Here is a 19,113-nt window from a genome sequence, read left to right on the forward strand (position 1 = left end):
AAAACTACAATATTTAATGACATTTCGAATTATTTCCGTGTGACAAATTAGAAAAAAAATGTTTTCAGAACATCGTTTATGCCAATATTGCTTATTATATAAGTCATGTAATATTATGCGTGTATCGCTATTCGCTAAGCTGTTTGTTTTACGTTATTTATTACTTTCGCTGTAACGTTTATAGTAATATTGTGTTTGAAACGCACGTTGAAAATTAATAACCGCGTAGGTACCTATATTATGAAGTAAGTACCTAAGCGGAACGATGAGAGAGAACATTTTTTACGAAATAATTATTATACACTGCGGAATTTCGAGTAACTAATCGGTTTGTATTGTAAATTATAATAATAACCTATGTGTTTTGTAAATCGTCTTATCGTGAGCGCTATATGTATAAGGTTTAGAACATCAGTCCACAACAATAATATCAAAATCACGCCACGTCCGACCCGTAAAATTATAATCACGCCACGTCCGTCCGTCCCATTTCTATCAATCCTCGAGAGATTAGCGTATAAAAGGCCGCTCGGGATCTCGATTTCGGCATAACGCATTTTTTGTGCAATTCTATTCTTTTGTGAGTACAATGTGATTTATGAATAATAATGTGGTTTCAGCCGAATCGCCCGAATGACCATTAATTCTTATGTTTTTTTTTCTTTTACTTTCAGTCTTCCACTTCGTTTCACTCCACGAAAACCAACCAAAATCCAAAATGGGCGCTGAAAAGGTATCCATGAACATCGTTGTCGTCGGACAAGTCCAATCTGCCAAGGCCATCAAATCGGTCGCCAAAGCCGCCCCAGCCACCAGCCAATCGATGGTGAGTACCTACTTACAATATTATGTATACCAACTACGATAAGTTATGTTTTCTGTGATCACAGCAACGACACCCACATTAATTGTCTTAATGATTCATTAGTAATCAATATTCATATTATTCCTCCATTACCTATATTATACTCACTCGTTGATGTTGAATCATAAATATCGGAAATCAAAAACGACCAATAATGTTTTTATTTTATTAAATTATTAAGAGAAATTGTTCCGTTTATAATTATGTTGATTTAATAAGTGTTATATAACACGAGTCTGTTTTAAATATAAAAATACAATTTTTTTAAAAAACTGTGTATACACCTACTACAAAGTAAAAGTCTTTTTTAATAACACAAATCTGCTTTCAAGCTGAAATCATTATAATATTAATTATAGTCGGATGGATATGTATTTTGACATAAAAATATTACCTTAAACTGAAAAATAAATTAATTTTCCAAACAGTTTTTCATAAAGAAATTGTGTAAACGACTTATTATAATTAGTTACAAGCGTCGCCTATCCAATAATTTAGTGTAGCATTCTAATTAACTTTTTAATCGTTTAAATTAATAAATCAAACATTTAATGTATCTAGAACTTGAAATATACATGATGTACATAAATACATTATATTAGATATTTTTCTTTATTAATAATAAACTCTCAGCAGATGTAACAAGAAATTTACCATTGTGAGGTGTGACAGGTGGCATATTATACAATTATTTATTTTTCGAGGTCGCGAATAAAAAAAAAATCAATAAACAGTATAGAAATAAATATAACAAATAATTAACACGAGTAGCCAAAGATTAATTTTTCAATCCCCAAAGGTAAATTTGAATAAATAAACAACATAACTTAATACAAGTTTTACACACATAATTTAAACAACTATTATTTGTTTATTTACACAGAAATGAGAGTACAGTCAAACTGTACATCGTTTTATTTCTTATTGTTAAACGTATAATATATATATATATGATTAACGATTACATTTATTAAAGATCATGAATTAACTGTTTGATTTTGTTTTGTTTCAGATCTGTTAAATAATGTAGTTCATCCATCACAAACTCAAAAATGCCATAATCCAAACAATATATGTAATTGATATGTTATATGTATTGACATCGCTAAATAAAACAGATCCTTCCGTTAATTGTTCGTTTAATTTTTTTCTATTATACTTACTATAGCTACCTGTTTGTTAAATGTCAACCAATTAATATTACATAATAAATCGATATTATGTCAGCAAACTGTACAAAATGTTAGCAAAGGTTTTCCAGAATCCGAGTTATTTGTTTAAACAATACGTCTTAAAGTAATTATTATATCATCAAAAACATTCGAGAAACATTTCAAATCACAATCAATGATGATAGCAGTTAATACAATAATTATGGTTGGTTGTTGTACTGTGTCGTTATTAAAATGGCATTTAACTCGCAGAGAGTGTGAAAATGAATGAAACCAGAAACACACTAAAAAAATGAATAATTTATTATTATTATTGTTTTTAATTTGTAAGGTTTCTAATATGTGCAAATTTTATCGTAGATATGTAGTACCTAACGTGATAACACTCGTGTTTATTGTATTTGTTTCTATGTAAATAGCCATAATATCTTGGTTTCTACATTATCTTGCAATAACACTCAGATTTCGTTGTATTCAAATGTTAATATTCAACTCAATATAAAATGGACGTCTGCGCCGATCCTTTCCCGTTAGCAAATATCTCTGACCTCGACTACTTGTTTCGAAAATGTTTACTTTGCGTGAAAAACCCTTACCGCGATTGCGATAGACTGTGCAAGTACGTGGAACAGATAATACAATTATCCACCAACTGCAGTATAGTAAGTTCAGTGATTTCGTCTGTACCTACAATATTATCGCGGACGTTCGCGGTGTTATGTACATCACAAGTATCCTGTTGGAAATTATTATTTGTCGGTCTTGGTGTATAAATTATGATTTTTTTTCTTCAAATCATTAACTCACAATTTAAAACATTCGACGTGAAGCGAATGCACGATCACCGACACCTTTAAAAATAATTACTTATATTATAAAATATATTTCACTCGACTAATGGTTTTTATGTAAGGAACCACACTCGCGCACGTCGTCATACACGTTTAAAAAAAAGGTACTTTTTCGACTAGTTTCGCCGGGCAATTCGATTTTAAAATCCAGTCAGATTTAAATAAATTATACATAATTCGAATAGCTCGAGTCGATGACCAATCGATTTTTACTTAGTTTTGTTTCAAATGTCCACTAATTATTCACCGTAGGTAGGTACTTATTAAGACGTTGTACTTTCTAATGACATAATACAACACACTTCGGAATCGAATCGAATACCAACGCGCACGACTATAATATATTATATCCTCAACATAATATTTTATTTAAAAATTGAGTTTCAATTTATTTCGTGTGTACGAGGTATAATATTATCAATGTTTATTTTTCGACGTTTATCAAATATTATATATATAATACGATTAAAGATGAGTTTTTATGGCTTTTACCCGGTCGAGTCCGCGTCGCCAATAAGTTATTGCGGTTGTCAGATATGGCGTAGCAGAAGGCAATAAAACCACGAGTTATTGCAGGACCGATAAATTACGCAAGTCCTCTATACCTACTCGGTGCATAGGTGCATATAGTCATTATAACCCTCGTCAACGAAAAGCCGATGTTACGAGTTTTCGGGCCGCGTGCAGTGATCGACGATGGACAAAGCCAAAGAATTATATCAAACAATAATAACAAAAACAATTACAATGATAGCATTGTTATAATAGGTTAATGCAGTTATAATAATAATATTTGCAGACCGATTGTTTTCGCGCGTTAATATTGCATAAGACGACCGATGTGGCGCGGCATTAACTATCCGCGGCGAGACGAACATAGAAAGTTTTAATACCGGACCATCGACCTGGTATACCGTATCTGGATTGAAAATATTATCGCGTCCGACTACCTACTTCCACAATAATTACTGCACGTCGGTAGGCTGTTATTTTTTTTTTTTTATTCGGAAATTAAAACTAGTATTTAGGTACCGTATAGGCCACACACACAATTATTGATATAACATCAATAAAGTCGTAATCATTTTATATTTTTATCGATTAAGTTCAAATCTATAATATCGGGTTAAGTATATTATATACAGGACGATTTACCAAGCATGCTCACCCGGTTTTCTTCAACTAAGCAGTTATTCAAAATCTAATTTTATAAATTTTTAAACATTATACTCCAGAACCATATTTTCAATTTTTTGAGATTTTTTGACTAAATGAGTGGAGGTGTAAATTTCTGTTTTTTAAATGAGAACATCCCTATTCAACGATAAATTCTGAAATTTTTAATGTATCTAAATAAAAATCTGTATTAGTAGTTTTTGAGTTTTTACTTTGTGATTTAAGGATAAAAGGTAAATAGTAATGAATTGATTGAGGCTATGGTGATTTGAAAATTGTAGTCATTAATATTAATAATTTGTAAAACGGCCCAAGTAAAATAAATACTAGATTCAATTTTAAGTGTATTTTATATTTATGTAAAACCAGTTATAAGGTTTATAAGGATTATTATCTTTGATACAAACATTTTAATAGATAAGAAACTTATACTCATTCGAATTCTTAATGAGGTACATCAAAATTTTCAAAAAAATTATCCACTAATTAATTGACAGTCCAAGAGGGGGTTCTCATTTGAAAAACAGAAGTTTGTATCACCACAGGACACTCCTCAAGTAGAAGAAAAAATTCAAGAATTTGAAAATATGGTCTTTGCCTCTTTGAGTATGTTCAAAAACTCCAAAAATCAGAATTTGAATAAATTTACTATTAAAAGAACAAATTGGGGTGAGCATGCTTGGTGAATCACTCTGTATATTATTGCTACATAACTTTTATATTTTGTGTGCTTATTTATATCATTTATACGTTTCAGTCACTTGACCATTTATTTTATGCGAACGACATAATCGAGTATTTGGCCGAAAACTTTTCGACCGAACCGAAATATACACATTATCTCGACGGGATGTTGACCCTGTGTTTGATGCCGCCGACCCTAAACTTTGTGACGGAGTGTTCAAATAACCTACCGATATTAATACGGTTCTACGACGTAATGGGTGAAAATATAATAATATAATATAACTATAATTGATAATCTATTTTGGTTTTCGAAATTCATTTGAAATATATTTGATCGATCAATGATTATAATATTAATGATATTATTTTTTGAATCGGTGAAGTATACAATATATTATTTTCGAAGGCGCACATCGTGGGGTGGGGGGGGGAGTAATTACGGGCGCTTAGCACCCTCAGATTTCAAATAAATAACCACTCCACTTTTACATATTCAGTTTTGTATACAATTTTTTTTACAAGTGAATACCAGCTCATAGGCGACACACTTAACTATCAACATTAAACGTAAATAAATGAATTAGAATAATTAAAAATTCGTTTGAATAGTCTCTTCAGACGTGTGTCATACACACCTATGTTTTATTTTTTATTTTTACGATGACTCGCTTTCAAGAAATATAGGTACATATTTAATATATCATATACGAAATTAAAAATCTTAAACTATTGTCTTCAATAATTCTATAAAATATATACTATTGCGCTGTATTATTATAATTTTTTTCTCATTTTGTTGTTTATTATTGGTAATCTATTAGTTGTATAAATTCAATAAACTCGATATTATTTTCGTTCAAATTATTATCACGTAATAATAGTCATGCGTATGAGGAACACCAAATATCTCAGCACTGTCCAACTTTACACCTGCAATGTGCGCCCATGCGATTAATGTTTAAGTTTTATGCGAAAATATATTAATAAGTTGTGCTTCCGCTGTGTCTCAATAACCGAAGCCAAGTGCATTTGGCTGGTCCGCGAGAAAGCCGAACTCAATATTCTCCTGTTCGGCGTACTTCAATCGTCCGTACTCAGGCGCCAAAGCGTGCCGGAAAACTCGGTCGGCTTGCGTTGCTGTCACGAAGCCGTGGGCATGAGTGTTTTACCGGAAACATTGATGGAACTCGTCGGAAACGTCACCAGCCAAACGTTTCTCGACGATTTATTGAAACTTTCGTATACCGTCGCGGCCGTGTCCGGTCAATCTGGTAAGTATAGTTAATAAATGTACGACGCTACATCGCTGTCGATCGAAAAACTTATGATTTTTCCAAGACAGCTGTATGACGTGTACATTAGTAGTTATAGGATACCCACATTACAGTATAATATGCGTTTATTTTGAAAGTCATTCAAGCAACTGCGGTGGATTTGTTACAGAAAAGGACGTATTGTAACATTGCACGAGTCTTAACAGCATTTCACTTAGGATAGAACAGAATTTACCAATAGGTAGAGAGAGAGAGAGAGAGAGAGAGAGAGAGAGAGAGAGAGACACACACACACACATTTCCCGGGTTTTCCACGAGCCGAGTTTTCACAGTACTCGGATACTGGCATACTGATATTTTATATACTTTTATTAGTGATTTCTAATTTCGGTATAAGTTGACCTAATTCGACTGCCAACATAGTGTGAATAAGATCATGTCATTCCTTGTATAAACAGCTCACAATAATAATAATAAGTATTTTAAACGATTTCATTACTCGCAGAACACGATAATATAAATTATGGTGGACATTTTCAAGTGTGGTCTACGGTTAATATTTTTAAATTAAAAATAAATCACACACATCGTTTGGTCCTTTCTGAATCACAATAATAAAAATAGAATTTGTCGAAAACAGGTGTTTCGTCCGACTTTCTTTTCCCGTATTCTCACAGATTTTCGTAAGTTTTTCCTAATTTCATTCATAAAATAGTACCTATAGTATAAACTACGACTTTGATGACGGCTATACTTCCGACTTCCATGATGTTCCGGTCCAATGCCAAATGGTACCCAAATAATATTGCAAACTGATTATTGCTGTCTGCTGATTGTGATAATTTGTACCCCTGACCCACCCCATCACCACCACTCCACCAACACTCCGTCGTTTGCCGGTGAACTATACTTCCGATTTGGCATTTTAAAATCTGATGGTTTTCTCACTATATATAGCGATACGCATGATGGAATCCGACGGTGTACGGAAACTGGTCGACACGTTAAAACCGAATTTTCTCTGGATGCCATTGGTGTCATTCGAACGTTTTACCTTATGCGAATTCGTGATCATGCTGTTGAATCGGATGTTTTCAGTGTGGAGCTCGCAGTCGAGTGCGAGTGGTGATGCTACTAATTTCATACTGCAACCACCACGGGTCGGTCGCAACACTCTGGAGTGAGTGGGTTTTTTTTCCTAATACACTATTGTATCCTATTATATTGACGACGGCCACGTAGTCCGTAGTTCAACGTATTTTTGAGACAACTGTTTGTATTTCATACAGGACCGTACTTTGCAATATAAAAATCGAAACCGAGAGAAACAACGAGAACAGTATGAAATTGAGAAACGATTTTTGCTACATGCTCGGCGAGATCGTGGACAACTGTTCGATCGACAAAGACGAATATTCCGTCGACATCGTTACGGGTATTTGCGAGTAATATAATATTATGAATCTAATGCCGCCTAAGCGTTAAAAAGCTTATAGTTTGAAATTCAAATAAAATAAAAATAATGCGAGATGTCCCAGATAATAATCTTACCTTTAAATGTTATAAGAGTTAATTTCACTCTAGTTTTAGAAATTTTTTCTGATTATAATCATTATTGTGAACTTAAAATTTGCTATGTTGTTCGAGGGTCACAAAGAGAAAAACATTTGTTGAATTCCTCTGAAGTAATAATAATAAGCAGCGTGAAAAAATAATTAGTTTGGTTTTAAACTTTTAAAGACATAGTCATGTTGTGCGTTTGGCCGGAAATCATACACATCTCACATTGGTTGGAAGACGTTCCATTTGATCCGGTCACTGAAAATTTTATTCTCAAAAGTATTATGTTAGATATAGCAAACAAAGTGTTTATTAATTTATCTTCAGATATCAAGGTGATTTTGTACAATTATAATAATATTATTTTTAATCAATATTAGGCGTTTTGTAATATTTTAAATTTAATTGTAAATATTATTATGATACTCGTAAGTATGATATTACAACGGTTATGTATTTTATTTTGTGATTTGAAAAGTAGTATCAACAACTCAACACGTTTTTGATAAAAGAATTTATAACGTTATTGAATGTCGAGTATTCAAAAGATATTTATGGCGATAATTTACATAACATTCTAAACCGATTGCTGTTAAATTTACCGTATTTATTGCTGAACTCCATCGACAGTTCGATAAAAACCGAATGCTGCACTGAGTTTAGTATTTCATTCATGTTTGGTATAATATCATGATAAATATTTTGTGACGCATGATCCTTTTAATAGTAAAACACTAATCATCTCAAAATAAAAATATTTTTGACATTTTTTAAATTCATACAAAATACAATTATACTTTATTTAATATATATTTTTTTGAACGATATTTTAATTTTATATTCTAAAAGCATTAAAAGCAGAACATTTTTAAAAAAAATTGAACCTTTTCAAAATTAATGTCGATATAATGATAATTATTTTCCAACCATTTTAATCATCATGTACTTAATGAGATAATGAGTGTTGATTGTTATAAGAATAATAACACTTATGACATGACAAGACAGCAAAGAAAATATTATTTTAATTGTACACAGATTACTGGCTTTCGTTAAGTCATTGAAGAATCAAAAAAGATTTTCCTGCACCATGGTCAACGCAATAATTTGCATAGGAATAGTTTCAAATGACGATTACGATATACTTCGAAAGTTTAAGACCCTCAAAGCAGACGTATTGATCAATTGTAATCGCAGTCACGTCGTGTGCACACGCCAAAGTTCGGAGACATTAAACCGCGCTCGTTTTTTTTTTTTTTTAATGTTTCAGCTGTCATATTGGATACGTTGAAAATCCAAGAATACGATTATCAAGACATTAGCCTGTACGGACTGAATACGTTGAACGTGTTTTACCGAGAGAACCAGCAGAATCCCGAAGGTCAACCGATGGTATTTGACACGGTAACGAGGATGCTCGAACTTTACTCTGTCGAGAACGTCGACTGGAACATCAATCAAAAGTACGATCGTCATTATATTATGTTTATTAACTATTTTGTTTGTAGCGTATTTAAAAAAATTTGAACGATTTAAACCGACTAAATCACACCCGACGGGAAACGGTATTTTCAGTATTCTATTGGATCTGTTGCATTTCATCAAAAACGCTATAATTCGTTACAACGACCAAGTCGAACTGTTTATCAAAGCCAAAGGAATAGAACACATACTGAACGCCTTAATCGTAGGTATCCCAATGTACTCATATATAATTATAATTATTATTGTGCCACGATGACATGATGTCAACGATCGACATCGATGTCTATATGTAATGCATTTATATGTGTTAAAATTTAAACGCCGCACACCGTGTAAAGTGGTGGGGGTTAGGTTTTTTTCTCGAAAGTGCTGAAATAAAAACATTTCGACATTTGTGTTAATTTTTTTAATTTATATTTCTGTAACAAGAGTTATGTAACGTGCTCGGAGAAAATAATTTAAAGTGCAAGCTTGATTTTCAGATTTCCAAATATCCCATACAGCTCGTGATACTGACGACACTTGTGGATTTGGCCTCATTCAAATCAGCCAAATGTCACATCAAGAAATGGAAATCCGCCAAGACGGGAAAGGGCTACCTGGAATCGGTGTGCGAGATTTGGAGACGCGAAACAGTCCGGTTTAACTTCATAGGTCAAGGCCAAGTATACATAATAAGCTTATATAGATTATATAATAATGACGTCATCCACTCACACACAAGCATAATAATGACCGAATACGATATTGAATTAATTTTAACGTAAAAAATTTAAAAAAAAACACTGGCTATTTACAGAACTGTTGAGTATTTTTTGAGTTCAGACGTTGTTTGAATCATTTATGAATAGATACATAACAAGTACATTATATAATTTTATTTGAAATTAAATTACAACACAATAATATGGTAATAGTAATATCACTCTCCACCTTCGACCTCCATCATGAAAGACTTTTTTCTTCTGTATGCCATTGACATTTTAAAACCGTAACGGCTTGTAGGTTCACAGCTTCGTTGTCTGTCGTGCCATGCGCCATTATAACCATAGTGGCATGATATACCGGAAAATGTGCAGAGTTGGGCCGAGCTCAACTTTTGGAGACGACATGACAGACGACTTATGGCTGTGAATCCGGCTTTATGGAGAGCCACAACCACTAGGACGGGATTGCAGTCCCCTAGCATTGGCGTCTCTCAAAAATGTTTCATTATTATTATCATAATCATCGCCCATTTCTAGTCCATATATTTTAGATTAAGTCCACTCTACTATACATTAAACCCTTAATCAACGACCCAAATGACGTCGTGTCACGTTGCAGACGACGAGTTCGTGTTCCAGGAGCAGCGAGATGCCACCACGGCGGCCAACTTGGCCAGCCTCTGCAGCCCGACGGTGGAGTCCATGTTCATGTGCGCCCAGCCGAAGATTTATCTGCTCGTGCAACTGGTCGAGTTCGCAGGGTCGGAAGACGACCGGTCGCACTGCAGAGACGAGCCCGACCACGACATCGAAGAGAGCACGATTCGGGCCTGCAGTCTGGTGCCCGGTCTGGAGGACAAGGCCACAGTGGCGCACATTTATCACTATTATTCGCTGAAACTCGGAGAGATCTGGCACGAGAACGACATGGTCGCCAGGGCCGGTGACGTCGAAGGCGTGGAGTTGACGCCCGCCATATCGCAGTCCGTCGACGTCATGGCGGCCCGGCACTCGTACTTGACCTCCCTGATCACGATGATCAAAAGTCGTGTCACAGACCTACACGCGGGGGAGTCGGTGAGTCGCAAACGATACATACCATGGTTGATGATAAGTCCCGCGCGTGTGCTTGTGTGTTTGTGTGTGTGTGTGTTTGTGTGCGTGTGTGTTAATGCTGGACAGTGACGGGATAACAAGTTAAATTTAAGTTGAAACGTCAGTTAACATGAACTTTTTCCCATTTAACATTTTTATAGGTGTAATATACATGATAAAGAACGAGTTACCTTTAATCAAAGCCAAGAGTAAAGATTATTTATAAAGAATTATAAACATTTATAAATATATTAAAACGATTATTGGTAGTGCAAAAATACACAATAGTAAATTAATTTTTGAATTCTCGAATTTACTTCTTGTTTCCAATATAAATAATAATAATCAATAATTTATTTCGTTCTAAATATTAAAATATATATATATTGACATCTATCAATGTATGTAAAAAAAAAAAAGAGTTAGTAAGATAATTGTTATTGCCTGGATATTTATGTATAATATATTATATATCTACATTATATATAAATAAATACACAATGTGAATCAACACATCATCATTATTTTATTCTACTGCAAATTGGCCTCCCAACTTGAGGCCCTTTTTCTTATCCTTTTTATTGTTATCTTATTTTTATTCTACTACATATGTCTTTAATGAACTAAGTTAAAATTAAATAAAAAAAAATCTTAAGATAATATTTTTTAAACTCAACCAATCCATGTAAACTTACTCAATTAAAAATTATCATTAATTTGCCCTGTATTTATGTTTGTGTGTGGACAAAAGCTTTATTTCTGTTGAAATATTGTACTGTTAGCAGTGTTAGCACTCCCCCTCACTCTTTTTGATGAGTGGTCACAAAAAGGGATAGGACCTTTTTTGACAGTTAGGTATTAATTAACTTCCATCAATATAGGCTTTGAATTGGATTAACGCAATCCCATGGGTGCAAAAAGTCCAACTTTGTTTGGGGTATAGAAGTCTAAATAAAACTTAAGAACAACATTTTTTTTCAAACATCTATTATAAAATATTCAATCTGTAATAACAGACATAATTACCACATGAGCGTAAATTAAAGAAAAAAGAATAAACATAACACGAACGCTTGAGGAGAGTACCTGCTCAGCAGTAACATTCAGACGCAATTTAGTAGATGAGTTTAAATATGACATTTTTAATTGTTTGGGCTCTGTTCCCCAAAGTTCTTTTCTATTTGAGCCAAAGAAGAACCCCCTGCCTCAGTTGTGGTACGCAATTTATTATTAAACACATTAAATGGCAAACTTATTTGACAAAAGGGGAATATCAGATTTCTGACATGCGCATCGTTAGCTTAATATGTTCTATACTCGAAAAAACGTCGCGTGTCGATCGTAATCGATGGTATATAATACTTAACTGTACATATACATCATAATTTTGTAGTAATTTTAATTATATTAAATGAATGAATGTAATTTAAAATCTCAGGTAAACGTTTTTGAAGAAGATAATTAAAAACAAAATAAAAATAATAATAACAATAATAATAGTTATCATTATTATTATTGAACACAATTGAAATAAGATAATAACCATAACAATTATTATTCTCAATTCAGTGCCAATGTTAACAATATTTGTTATTTCGAAACCACTATGTAAATTAAATATTTTAAATATTTTTTTGTTATTTTTCAGGAAATTGAACTAGAAAAAAAACTTTACGAAGAAATAAGACATTATAATAATTCAAAAGCTCACATTAATATCAGTAGTGTGACACAAAATCCACACAAGACTTGTAATGAAAATAATATTTCTGTGACCTATTAAATTTATAAATCGTGCATTAGTCGACCAATTATAAATAATAAATTATTTATCATGTATATATTTACTATTTTTCATATTATTACAATATACTTTTTTATAAGAATATCTATTGTACGTTAATTACATATTATAAGTTTATTTAAACGTTTTATGTTAATCGGTATTCGTTAAAAGTGTTATTTTAGTATTGAGCGATGATTAGAAATTTTGTATTGTATAAACTCCCTTAAAAAAAATATCAATTCGTTTTTTGATGTAAAATAATTTATATATATATATATTTTTTAATGCAATATTTACAATCTATACAACAAGTAGTACAATAAGTAAATTTGATAATAAGATAGTATAAATGTATAATACATGACTTGAATGACTTGAGGGGGAAAACCGTCCATCAACAGTACCTCCTAATAATGATGGGTTCTCAATGTAGTCCGTTTTTTTATTTTTTTATTTTGTTAGGCAAGGGCGTCTCTTGGCCATTTTCTTTTTAACCTTCTAGGAGGGTTGCTGGGGATGGTTAAAGAGGACATGCGAGAAATAAGAGGGTTTTGGTTTAGGTGTAGTTTGGAGTGAAACTTTTTGTGGTGACGAGTTGCTAATTCATTGACAGTTGAGATTTGTAGATCCTTATGTAGTGCGTTGTTAGTCATGTACCAGGGGGCTCCAATTTATATTTATACAATGAAAAATACAAATTTTAATTTAGATACGTATTTTCATACACGAAATAAAGTTCCTCGTCGTATTCATAAATACAAAACATCTTGAGATTAATAATAATTATGCCACTAACTTATATGTATTCTATTTATAATTTAATTACTTGCCTGTGGTCATGCGATAATGTATTATGTTTAATCTACTTTTTAGTTAGAACGTCTTAGAATATATATACTTAATATCTTTAAAATTATAGCTTAAATAAATATTATAAAATATACAATCAACGTAAGCATACTTATTAATATCATTGTTATAAGTTATAATTTATAAGTTGAGCTTCGTATATTCAAGTAGAACACATACCTATAATTGCCACGAGAATCGTACAATATAACACAAAAATAGTATTGGATTATTTTAATCATTGGTTTGAAACGTTTGAGTTATTATTTTAAACTTCGGGAGATGATAATATATTTCATTTAGTGTATAAAATAAATGGTTTTTACTTTTCATTTCTCATAAAGTATAATTAATATTGGTATGTATCAGTGTGCTACTGTAATTGCCATGTACCCATTACTATAATCAATAGAACATTATCTAAAACAGAACTTCGAATGCATAATTCCATTCTCCTAGGATATAATGGGTAAACATAAATGAATATTTTTTAAATTGAACCAGCGAATTTGTGATATCAAATTCTTCATGAAAGTAAGAAAATGTAACAAATGTATTAATATATAAAATATATTTATTATTAAATTTCAGTCAATAACTATCGGTCATTAACAAAGTTGAAAATATATAAAAACAAAATTGTAATAATTGTCTAAGAACATAATATGTGTATACACAATAATATACACGGTACAATATAAATCTTAAGTATAATCTTCGTCAATGCAGTGTAATTTCTGCAAGGGTAGGCGAATCATTCGAGTGTTTTATTTCTTGTAATCGAAACTGTGAGCATCATGTCCATACGAAGACAGACTTCCACTACTGTATCCCAAAGATCCACTGGACAGGCTTCCGGAACCGTATGATGACGCTCCGTAACCGATGGCTGAAGATCCAAGTCCGTAACCGGATCCGTAGCTGGAACCGTAGCTGGAACCGTATCCGGAACCGTATCCAGAACCGTATCCGGAACCGAAACCAGAACCGTATCCGATTGCAGACGATTCAAGTCCTGCGCTGTAACCGGAAGAGATCAATGGTGTGGCTTGTTGGACGGCGGGCACGACGACTGGAGTGGCCACTGGTACTGGGACTTGTTTGACGACTGGAACTGCGTATGGCTTGGATACTGGAACTGGCACGTCACGGACTACTGGGACTGGGTAAGGTGATGGTACTGGATGAGGAACGGGTCTGTCGACTGTGTACGGGACAGGCCTTTCGACTGGAACTGGGTATGGGGCGGGTACATTGACTGGGTATGGTTTGTCGACTGGGTAAGGCACTGCATGTGGCACGGGAACGGCAACGTCGTGAGTTACTGGCACTGGGTATGGGGCGGACACAGGTTGGGCATGTCGGTTGATGATGTGCACTTCCTTGGAGATTGGAACGATGGGGCCGGTTGTCGGTGCGGGAGCAGCAGCGGCAGCAGAGTATCCTAGACCAGAACCGAAGCTCGAACCGGAACCGTAGCCAAGACCGTAGCCGGAGCTCAGGCCGGAGCCGTAGCTCGAACCGGAACCGTATCCCAGACCGTAGCCGGAGCTCAGGCCGGAACCATAGCTCGAACCGGAACCGTATCCCAGACCGTAGCCGGAGCTCAGACCGGAACCGTATCCCAAACCGGAGCTGTAGCCAAGACCGGAGCCGTAGCTGAGACCCGAACTGTAGCCAAGACTGGAGCCGTGGCTGAGACCGGAGCTGTAGCCGAGACCGGAAAGTCCTAGTCCTGAACCGAAACCTCCCAAGCTTCTCTTTTCGTGTTTGGTCGTCTTCTTGTCGGCGCTGGACGCATCGGCCCGGACGAGGGCTACGACTGCCAAAGTGACTAGAGCTGTTGCCTGTTAGCACACAAAGTCATAAACGATTAAAATGACATTTAAATTTCAGAATATTATTGTCAGCTATAAATTGTGGACTAAAGATTACGGATTTTAGTTGTTGTACTTACGAATTTCATGTTGAGTGTTGTTTTTTGGAAGTGATCCCGTTGAATGATGATTATTGGACACGGTCGGTGGACTTTATATACAAGTCTGCAGCCACGCGTACCCGCGACATTCCCCACCGCGTTGTCACTGTCCGAAGATTTTTAATCCAGTCAACCGAACCTGTACTGGTTTATTGTCTCATATATTCTGTATAATAAGATTACCTGTAAATTACACAGCGATGAACAACTATTCTAATGTTATGTGTGTAATACATATTAAGTAATCTTAAATGTAATTTGTATGTACACATTTGAGTATATATTCTTCTTGTTTCCAATGGCTAAAAAAGTACATAAGAAAACATTTAATTTTGATGTTATATAACGGAATTTATTTTAAAAATCTGTAGTTTTTTAAAATAAAGTTATCTTTACCCAAGTTGGTCAATTGATGGTCAATTTTTATATTACTTTTAATAAACCGAGTAAAAAAAAAGTAGCCATGTGGGTACTGTTTTGCTGTAGAAGACTACAGACGAGTATATTAATGACTTCGCTGTATTCAAAAAACAGAGATGGTCTGTCAGCCTATTTCAAGTATATTTCGTGATATGTTTTTTGATTTTACTATTAAGATAACTTATTTTTCAATTTAATTTTATGAACTTTGATAGGTTGATTTGATTTGTATCAAAAATATTGCGTTTATTATATAAATTAATATTTAAATATTAATTATTATTTTACTTAATGTTTATTTATATGGAATTTTATTACGTAGGTGTAGAATAGTGTGAGTTAAATGTGGTTGGTATAAACTATGAATAGGTCATAACTTACAATGATTCTAAATTTTTTGAAATTTCATTGTCTATAGTAGAATGTTTAATACCCACACTTGAAGTATTCAAGTCCCTACAAGTCGAATTTTTGAATTACTTCGAAATATAAATTAACCAATATATTTGCTATTCTCCGTTTATATATTTCACTTCATCAACATGTATACCTTAATTAGAAAAATAACTATATTCATATATTTTTTTATTTATTTTGGTTACAATATGAATTACTTACGAAAAATCATGTTTTACATTTTCAATCCTTAGCTTTAAAAATTGAACATTTTATTTATTTTTAACTACAAAATAATATGCATATTTTTGTTGTAATATTGATTGATTTATGAAAAATATTAATTTTAAATGCTTACCGATAAAAAAATCATAACTTTGTATCTTTCAATTTTTTAATTTATATTATAAAAACTTATAAGAAACCTTGTACTAAATTAAATTGTCATGCTTTTTGATCCAGTGATAATTTTTTTAACGATATTTATAGAAAATAAAAACGTGTTTTGATTTAATTAATTTAACGGATATTATTTAAATAAAATACACTATATTGTGACAAGGTTCATAGCATATCCAATATACATTCTAATATTCTATAAATAATATATTATAATATTATTATAAGGTTAGATTGCATACGAATGTTTGATTATATTATAGATGGTAATTGTACACAAAATTAAACAATCATAAGAAAACACCGTTTTGCAGAAACTTTCTGAAAGATTTTATGAAATATAAGAAGGAACATTATCTGCATTCAGAATTCTGTAGGTACATCAATAAGTAAATTAATTAATTATATATTTAGATTAGCAGTACAGCTACTGATAGTTACATAGTACCTATATTTAGCATAAATAATACTTTTATATTTTCATTTGTTACAGTTAAGTGTTAGGTTTGTAACTTTACTCTAAATATTATTAGATATTATTTTACATGCTTCTGTTTTTAGTCCAAATATCTTTTATTCCAAACTTACACGTAAATTGATGAACTTGCGGAGTCTAATTTAATAATTTTTTTTTATACTATCAATAATACCGATTAGGAAGATTATATTGATTTTAGCTTAATATAATAAGATGTAGTCATTTATTGGTTAACTTATGTTTTGAATTGGTGATTCTTAGACCTTTACTTTTACAGAAAAAAATAGTATCACTGTGAGTACTTACCTAGTTTTATTTTTCAAAAGATAATTAACTTCATACTTGACAAAAATACTGGTTCTGTAGATATATTGAATTTGATTGAAATTAGTTTAGCTTATAATTTCAATATTCATAATTAAGTGGACAATTATTACCGAAACGAAAATTGATAAAATATTTATCTTCCGGAATTTATCCAAAAAAGTAAAAAGATAACTAAACATGTAACTCCTCATTCCAATTATTATTTTAAAAATATTGAAATCATGTATGAACCTAAAAATTGGTTCATAGTCTCTTGTCCAGACGTTATTAATAACATTTACACTTAGTTAATGAATCAATTATTTTTGACATTTATTTACTTAATGTAATTGAGAACTTCACCCGGTTGGTATATAGGCATTCGATTTCTTATTAATTATAAAGTTATTATATGTAGCTTAAAAGTTAAAATATTGAGGAGATCATGGACGGAGTGATATCTGCCGACGAATGGACCAGTGTACATAATTACTGAAGACAGTGATTATTGCTCATTTGTCATATGATTACCCAACAAGTTTAGGTATTTATTTTACCTAGAAATTTAACACGTTTAAGATCTGTGTTATTATTACCTGATAATAATTAAATCCCCAAAACATCAGAGCATATTCCTGATGTACAGATAGGCACAGTGTGTTTCCTACAATCTACACTCTACAGCCAGGTACGACATAGACCGCATGTGGTCAGCATATCGACATCGGATGGTAAATAAATGATCAGCCAACAATATTTTTTTTTAATGCTGAATTTTGTTTAATGTTTATCTTTGCATAGACCCAAAATAACTATCTGAGTAAAAAGATTAAGGCGTTAATTGCCGACCCATGCTCTACAGTGATAATATAACATTAGGTACAGGACTCAAATCAATAAAAAATAATATCGTTTACCGCTATTTGAATATGAAAGGTTATGATTGATTGACACTGTTAACGTTATAAAGAATTTAAACGTTATTCAACTTATGCGTTAAAATATTTTTAAATTTTAAACGTTATTCAATTTATACGTTTAGTGTTATTAACAATTGAAACGTTATGAGTAATTTAGAGTTTTACGTTTAAACGTTACTTGAATTCCATTTAGATTTATTTTATTTTATTTTGATTGGGTATCTAGTATTTTAAGTCTAAGTTTTACAAAAATAACCAAGTATATTTTACTGATAGTTATAGTTTTATAAATAATTTTTTTTTTTGCCAATTGTTATGTTTCATTTATTAATCCTTTTCTGCTACGATATTCAATATAATTAATTATAATCGTTAACCGTTTACCGTTTACCGATATGTTTCTTTCGTGGATTTCTATCATTTTTTGAATCATTTAACTTTATATTCGTAACGTTATAAAAAGTTTTGAAGCGATGATTAGGTATACATAAAAAAAAAGAACCGTTACTTCTGCTTAAAGTTATTATTTTCCTAAAAATGTTCAGTTTAACTTAATTGCTCAAATAAGTTTATATTTTTAAATAAACTTTAACTAAACCAAGTAATTTTTTAGCAAAAACTAGTTGGAAAAAATTGTTTACCGCTGGGCAAAGCTTTGACAATATGCACACACACCATACTACTTATATAAAATATAATTTAAAACGCA

General features: G+C 32.3%; 2 protein-coding genes and 1 long non-coding RNA gene across 3 annotated transcripts; 2 read left to right on the forward strand and 1 right to left on the reverse strand.

The window, feature by feature from the left end:
* Positions 1-313: 313 nt before the first annotated feature.
* Positions 314-1,996, forward strand: LOC111036043. The gene is made up of 4 exons (XR_002604699.1): positions 314-328; positions 402-580; positions 675-826; positions 1,878-1,996. It is a non-coding gene; the product is annotated as an uncharacterized LOC111036043 (long non-coding RNA).
* A 3,588-nt stretch (positions 1,997-5,584) lies between these two features.
* On the forward strand, positions 5,585-12,695 carry LOC111036044. The gene is made up of 11 exons (XM_022317930.1): positions 5,585-6,022; positions 6,983-7,205; positions 7,315-7,460; positions 7,766-7,920; positions 8,067-8,242; positions 8,624-8,772; positions 8,856-9,048; positions 9,161-9,272; positions 9,553-9,724; positions 10,397-10,854; positions 12,521-12,695. Exons 1-11 carry the CDS (start codon positions 5,719-5,721, stop codon positions 12,653-12,655), a joined length of 2,223 nt encoding a protein of 740 aa, XP_022173622.1. The 5' UTR covers positions 5,585-5,718; the 3' UTR covers positions 12,656-12,695.
* A 1,436-nt stretch (positions 12,696-14,131) lies between these two features.
* Positions 14,132-15,595, reverse strand: LOC111036040 (zinc finger protein 512B-like). The gene is made up of 2 exons (XM_022317928.1): positions 15,465-15,595; positions 14,132-15,354 (listed from the first exon to the last, which is right to left on the reverse strand). The coding sequence occupies exons 1-2, from the start codon at positions 15,471-15,473 to the stop codon at positions 14,275-14,277; spliced, it is 1,089 nt and encodes a 362-aa protein (XP_022173620.1). The 5' UTR covers positions 15,474-15,595; the 3' UTR covers positions 14,132-14,274.
* Between the last annotated feature and the right edge of the window lie 3,518 nt (positions 15,596-19,113).

This window comes from Myzus persicae, unplaced genomic scaffold, assembly GCF_001856785.1.
Source record: "Myzus persicae strain clone G006 unplaced genomic scaffold, MPER_G0061.0, whole genome shotgun sequence".
In the NCBI taxonomy this organism is placed as follows: Eukaryota; Metazoa; Arthropoda; class Insecta; order Hemiptera; family Aphididae; genus Myzus; species Myzus persicae.

Coding starts and splice junctions, on each gene's coding strand:
- LOC111036044 (XM_022317930.1), top strand. CDS start 5,719: ATGCGAAAATATATTAATAAGTTGTGCTTCCGCTGTGTCTCAATAACC. Junction 7,461..7,765: donor TTCCGTCGACATCGTTACGG/GTATTTGCGAGT, acceptor AAACTTTTAAAG/ACATAGTCATGTTGTGCGTT. Junction 7,921..8,066: donor ATTTATCTTCAGATATCAAG/GTGATTTTGTAC, acceptor TTTGAAAAGTAG/TATCAACAACTCAACACGTT.